Source organism: Benincasa hispida, unplaced genomic scaffold, assembly GCF_027475165.1.
Source record: "Benincasa hispida cultivar pf3 unplaced genomic scaffold, pf3_genome.v1.1 HicScf301, whole genome shotgun sequence".
Taxonomy (NCBI): Eukaryota; Viridiplantae; Streptophyta; class Magnoliopsida; order Cucurbitales; family Cucurbitaceae; genus Benincasa; species Benincasa hispida.
Window position 1 is genome coordinate 34903 of NW_028326384.1, and position 6921 is coordinate 41823.

Here is a 6921-nt window from a genome sequence, read left to right on the forward strand (position 1 = left end):
TATCAAAGAGAAATTATTTTAAGTAGCAAAATTACTAAGAAAACTTTTTGTCATTTTGTTATATTTGTAAATAAATGGGTCATTTTGCTATATATAAAAACATCCCTAAAAAATATACTTAAAAAATTATGGATAAAAGTGTACTATTTTTATAAAAAAAATTAAATAGAAATTAAACCTAAAATGACCAAAATAATTTTTTTCCCCTCTAAATTATTTTTCTTGTTTGAATAAAGGATAAGAGGAGCCAACCTCAAATCCATCTCACGAAAATAGTGGCTCTCCCGAAATATCGTCAGTAACAAAGGGCAATTCCGTCATTTCATCTTTCAAAAAAGGAAAAAGAAACACATCAGAAACTCCTTTAGCCAAATTCAACCCTTCTTCTTCTCTTTTCCTCTCTCTCTTAGACATAATTAAGCATTCAATTTCAAACCTCTCATCTCTTCATCTTCCTCTAATTCTTGTCAAGATTTTCTGTATATATACAAAAAAATATTTATTGTATATATACAGAACCAGAGACGAAATATATATATACAGAGAGAGAGAGATAGAGAGAATATGGATGTTTGGTTCTGTAGCAATGGCGGAAGTTTTCCGAATCTGTTTCTTCTTCTGACGTTGATGATCTTCTGTTTCTGTAATTTCATTGCAGATGCTTCTTTCAATGTTACTACAATCCGTTTCAATGAAGGTTATTCGCCTCTATTCGGCGACGGTAACCTTGTTCGTTCTCCCGATGGAAAATCCGTTCGTCTTCTCCTGGATCGCTTCACCGGTATGTTTTCGGAATCGCTCAGTTTATGAGAGAATACATGTTTGAATTTCCGCGGTTTAATTCTTCTTTGAGTGAATTTCTTCTCAGGCTCTGGATTCATCTCGTCGAAGATGTATAATCATGGATTCTTTAGCGCTAGAATCAAATTGCCGTCCGATTACACCGCCGGCATCGTTGTAGCTTTCTATGTAAGTATCGAAATCGAGCGAATGAAGTTATTGTTTAATTCTGCCCTAATTGTTCGTTTGCTGAGGAAAATTAAAAATTTAAGCGCCGCCGTAAATGTTGAAATCAAATTTTCTATAGGAAAATTTCAGTCAAACAGGAGTCGTAACTCGTAACCGTTGAATGAAATTAATTAATCAAACAGAGAAACTTGATTCGATTTCAGATTCAAAAAGAAACGAAACAAGAACACTGTTAAGGAAATTGAATGAGTATACACAATTTTTCTTGCAAATTTCATCCTAATTCGTCATCCTCCATGATTACGGTGGTTGAAATTTTGGTTCATGTTCCGTCATAACAGACCTCAAACGGTGACGTGTTTGAGAAGAATCACGACGAATTGGACTTCGAGTTTTTAGGGAACATTGAAGGGAAGCCATGGAGGTTTCAGACAAATCTGTACGGAAACGGAAGCACGAACCGGGGGCGGGAGGAACGCTACCGGCTTTGGTTCGACCCGACCAAGGAATTCCACCGATATAGTATTCTTTGGACCGCTCATAATGTTATGTAAGTATCTCTATAAAACTTTCTAAATACTAAATTACCTTTTTCGTGTACGTTTTTGGTTTTTCCTTTTTAACTCTATTTTTGTATTTTTAAAACTAATTCTACCCTATACTTTTAAGAAATCTTAAATTAAAAAATATATTCATCTATTATATTTTCTTTATGAAAACTAATATCGTTATTTTTTAATACAAATTAACTTTGAGAGACTAATTAAAAATTTAGTAAAGTATAAGAACAAATATTAGATATTTGAAAGTACATGGATTAAAATTGAATAAACCTCAATATATAGAGACCAAAATGATAAATTTTTATTTTTATCTAAATGGTATTAGTTTTTTCATTAAAATAAGTTAAAAATTGATGCAACAATTCATATGTAAAAAATTGGAGGCATATGTGACATCATCCTACAATAAATCACGTAAATTCATGTGATAAGTGATGTATAAAAATTGATTAGGTAAATGATTTTATTGTTATCTTTTGGGATAAAAAATTGGGAAAAAGATAGTAATTTTTTAGATAGTTGTAAATAATATCAAGTCTTCTCATTTTTATTCATTAGTTGCCACATCAATTTTCATCATTTATTTTAATAGAAAATAATATTTCTAAAACAATTTCAAAATTTAAGAGTTTTTTTCCTTGAACAAATTTCTAATTTTTGGGGTAAAAATGAAAATTTCACAATATAGAAGCATAATTGAAACTTATTCAAAATTTGAAAGGTATTCTAAGTTCTAACCTACAGATTATAATCAATTGAAAATATAGATATATTATATATATGTTAAATTATATATTTAATTATAAATTGATTTTAGTTTATTTTGATATTTGTACTTTTAAAATGTTTATTTTGGTCTTTATACTTTTTAACATTGATTCATTTTAGTTTTTGTCTTTTCAAAATGTTCATTTTGATCCGGTATTTTTAACTTTTATTCATTTGGATCTTGAACTTTTAAAAGATGACCATTTGGATCCTTAGTTTTTGAAGTACAAGGACTAAAATGAATTTTTTGAAAAATATAGAGATTAAAATGAATCAAAGTTAGAACTAAAATGAATATTTTGAAGTATGAAGTTCAAAATAAATCAAAATTAAAAATATAAGAATCAAAGTAGTATTTAAATCAATTTTATTTGATACAGATGGATTAAGTTTTGGCAAAATTTACGAATAATAATGGGAATTGGAAAAGTTAGATTGCGTGTGGGAATTGATGGAAGGCGATGGGTTGGTTTGATTCCACCATGAATTGAGTGGCCATTAATGAATTAAATAGATACGACTTTATTTTATATATATATATATATATATATATATATCATCTTTTTTTTCTGGTCATTTTCAGTTTTTCCTTTCTTAAATCCTTTCCTTCAGGAATTTCACCATTTCAGTTTTTCTTTTAGGAATGGTGAGTGAGAAGAATGACGAATCATATTTTAGTTTTCTACTTTTTAAATATAAAAATAATTGACACTCTAATGATTTATTATTTATGGAAAATTCTTATAAATAGGAAAATCTAAAAAATATTTAGATTTTATAAGCACCTTTGAAACTTTTTTTTGCTATAAAGTTTGTTTTTTTTTTTTTTTTTTTGGGTTCTATATTCCTCTCCCTAATGATATCTTACCTAAATTATAAATTAAAAATTCTAACTTTAAACTGTTTTTCTAGAACAAAATTTCAGCAAAAGACAGTAAATTTAAGCAATTATTTATTAAAAAAACAAAAAAGAGATATTATTCTTATGCTTTCCGTGTCATTTCTTTTTAACGGAAATCATAGGTCAAGGAATCGTTTTAGGAATAAAAGAAGTCAAATTCCTTTTAGAATCGTGAATTTACGAATAGTGCTTTTTTTTTTTTATTTAGGTGAAAGGTTTTATACTTTTCAATTTGTTCAATTTTAGTCTTTCTACTTACAATTGTCCAATTCTAGTCTTTCTATTTTTAAAAAATTTTAAATTTAATCCTTCAAAATTAATTTTTATTATAATTGGTTAAATAATAAATTTTCTTTGAATATAATATGTGAATTTATTTCTAAATTTTATAGTAAAATTGCTAATAGATTACATAAAAAAAATCAAGAATAAATTAACATTAAGGACTAAATTTAAGATTTATTGAAAGTGTAGGGATTGAGATTGAACAAACTTTCAAGTATAGAGACCAAAATAGTATTTTAACCAATTAAGTAGTTCCTTCTATTATTATTATTATTATTATTATTATTATTATTATTATTATTATTATTATTATTATTATTATTATTATTATTCAATCTTTTGTTCTAGAAATCAAAACTGTGTGCTTTCTATTCCATATGATTTAAATGAAAAGGAAAAGTGAAAATAGTGGGAAGTACTGCATAAGCACACAAAGTCAAAGTTAGGCTTTCCAAACTTCCAAAAACTACTTTTTGTTCTTTATAGTGAAAGGCCTAAAGAAAACTTGTGAACAAAGCTACAATTTGGATCACATGGCAAAGTAAACACTAACCATTCACTACACATACATCCATGTGATTCATTGGCTTTGCTTACTCTTAAAGATTTGGATAAGAATTTTTGTTTAGGGTTGTCCACCTTTTTTATTTGACTCTTGATTTCTATTTCATTAATTTTCTTCCCCATTTTTTTTTAATCATTTTCTCTTCTTTCCCTCTCTTGAAGCATGGGTCCTTTCCTTATGATATTAGGTTATGGTTGTTTTGAATTACTTTTGTATCCATATCACAACCATTTTTTTTTTTTTTTTTTAATTTTTGCTACCGTTATAAGTTTAAAGGAATTACTATATTTACTGATTGAGGAAAACGTAGTTACTGCCTAGGTTATACCTATTTTTTTAAAGTCCAAGTAATTGTTAATAAAAATTTGTCATATGGAAGGTACAGTCTTACCAAATTTGTCAGTAAAATTTTGTTGAAACTTCAAATATACTTGCAAAACTTTATTTTTCCCAACAAAATACTAGCTGAAAACAACCTTTGTAACTTAGAAATCAATAAATTATTCTACGTACAAATAGTACCATTTTTTTTCAAATAACAAATGTGAGGTATGAGAATTTAAACTTCTCCCTCAAGAGGGGCACATACAATTATCATTGAACCACGTGTTGGGACGTGCAAATAGGACCTGATTACCAATTAAGTTTGCACTTGTTTGATTTTATTTGGGTTAAAATACCATTTTAGTTTCTCCATGTACTTTCAATAAATTTTAAATTTAGCCCTCATTGGCAGAAAAAAGGAAAACATTTTGTTATCTATTAGTATTTGTACCATAAATTTTGAAAATATATTTACATACTATATTTTCTTGCATAAAAATTATTATTATTATCTTTCAATTATCTTTGACAGACTAAATTTAAAATTTATTGAAAGTAGAAAGAGTTTATATGTTGTTTTATAACCTTTTATTTCTATGTATTTGAATACTCTTAAAATTTTAATTCTCCTCTTTTTGGGACTTTGTAGATTTTACATTGATGAAGTTCCCATTAGAGAAGTGGTGAGAAATGAAGCAATGGGTGGAGATTACCCTTCAAAGCCAATGTCTTTATATGCCACAATTTGGGATGCTAGCAATTGGGCTACCTCAGGTGGCAAATACAAAGTAAACTATAAATATGCACCCTTTGTTTCTGAATTCAAGGACCTTGTTTTAGAAGGCTGCGCTTCTGATCCCATCCAGGAGGTTCTAGAACCCTCCGACTGTACCGACGTCAATGTCCGCCTCAACGCCCAAGACTTTGCCACCGTAACGCCCGAGCGTCGTGCTGCCATGCGCAACTTTCGCCAGCATTATATGTACTACTCGTATTGTTACGATACACTCCGATACCCTGTCCCACCTCCAGAATGTGTCATTAGTCCGACCGAGCAAAAGCGTTTTAAGGATACCGGAAGGTTGAAGTTCGGCGGAAGCCATCGCCGTCGCTCGAGACGACGCAGCAGGAACCCTACTGTTTCCCTGAATGACCAATCTAGCATGTAATAACGTGTGTGTTCACAGATTCATTATAGAGATTAAAGAAAAAGTATTCTTTACTTTGTTTATTCTGTCAACTTTGTGTATGTATGTTGTGTTCAATAAAACAATAATATAAATCTATTGGTTTAATTTTTAATAATATTCTCACCTTCATACAGTATATAAAATATTTAAGTATGGCTTGGATTGCACCTATTTTTATGTCAATAAACAAACAAAATTTATGTACCTTATTCTCAACTTCAACCAGTCAAACTCTATTTGTAACAAAATTTATTTCTATTACGTGATAATATTTTATTGAATTATATTTGATGCACCAAAATAGATGATTTTTGTTTGGCCTTGCTTGTCCTATCAACAAGGCCATGTGGATATATTGGATAAGGGGATGTAAATGATTAGGACAGTTGTACCATGTTCCTATGATTGATTACCCCAACCCACGTGGACAAGGTTTGATATTGACATTTCCTTCAAATGTGGAAGTGTTTTCTTTAGGCATTCAAAGTGAAAGTATTTGGTGTGACTTTGAATTTGGATAAATGTCCATTTCTTTCAATAATTATGGCCATGTTTAGGAAGGAATATGAAAAACATACATAAATTTTAAAACAAAGAATTTAATGAAAATAGAATAATATTTCCGACTTTCAAATGTGTTTGTGAGTAGATTTCATAAATAATTTAAATAATTATTTTAATTGTCTTTGATATCATATTTATAAATCATAAAATTAGCTTGTACTTATGATAAATTATTATTAATTTATTCATGAACATGTTTTATGTATGATTATTATTTTATAATATTAAATAATTTATTATTCATTACACAATATATATTTTATTTCTTTTTTTTTTTTTTTTTGAAAATATGAGTTGAATTTATAAAATGACATAGTGTATACTTAAATGGTTTAATCTTTATTTAACATAATTCTTAATTTTAAAATTAAAAAAGTCTAGATATAATAAGAATATACAAATATTATTTTCAGGATTTGCAGGCTTAGATCACATAATATGAAAATAATTTTCATTGGAGGTTTAAACGCTCACAGTTTGTTTTGGAAGGGTAGAAATCCTTCGATTATAGAATTGGATTCGTTTGAAGTATTGAATCTGTTTAATGATTTTGATCCAGACCTGATTGAAGTTTTTTTAATATATATATATATATATATTATTATGAGGTTCTTCTCTTGTTGCCTATGCGAATATTTCGAGTTTACAAAGTTATTCATTATTTGGCAATTTTAGCTTTCTCTTCAAGAAATTCTTTGGTCTGGAAAGATTCTTATCGAGCGTTTGCTATCATCTTGATAATATTTGAATTATGTTTTGTTTATTCTTTATATTGGTTGTTTAAAAAAAATA

General features: G+C 28.1%; 1 protein-coding gene across 1 annotated transcript; it reads left to right on the forward strand.

Annotated features, from left to right (window-relative positions):
* Positions 1 to 242: 242 nt before the first annotated feature.
* On the forward strand, positions 243 to 5708 carry LOC150030332 (putative xyloglucan endotransglucosylase/hydrolase protein 30). Its single transcript, XM_090309820.1, has 4 exons — positions 243 to 781; positions 869 to 969; positions 1311 to 1519; positions 5025 to 5708. Exons 1-4 carry the CDS (start codon positions 565 to 567, stop codon positions 5542 to 5544), a joined length of 1047 nt encoding a protein of 348 aa, XP_090165946.1. The 5' UTR covers positions 243 to 564; the 3' UTR covers positions 5545 to 5708.
* Positions 5709 to 6921: the final 1213 nt, after the last annotated feature.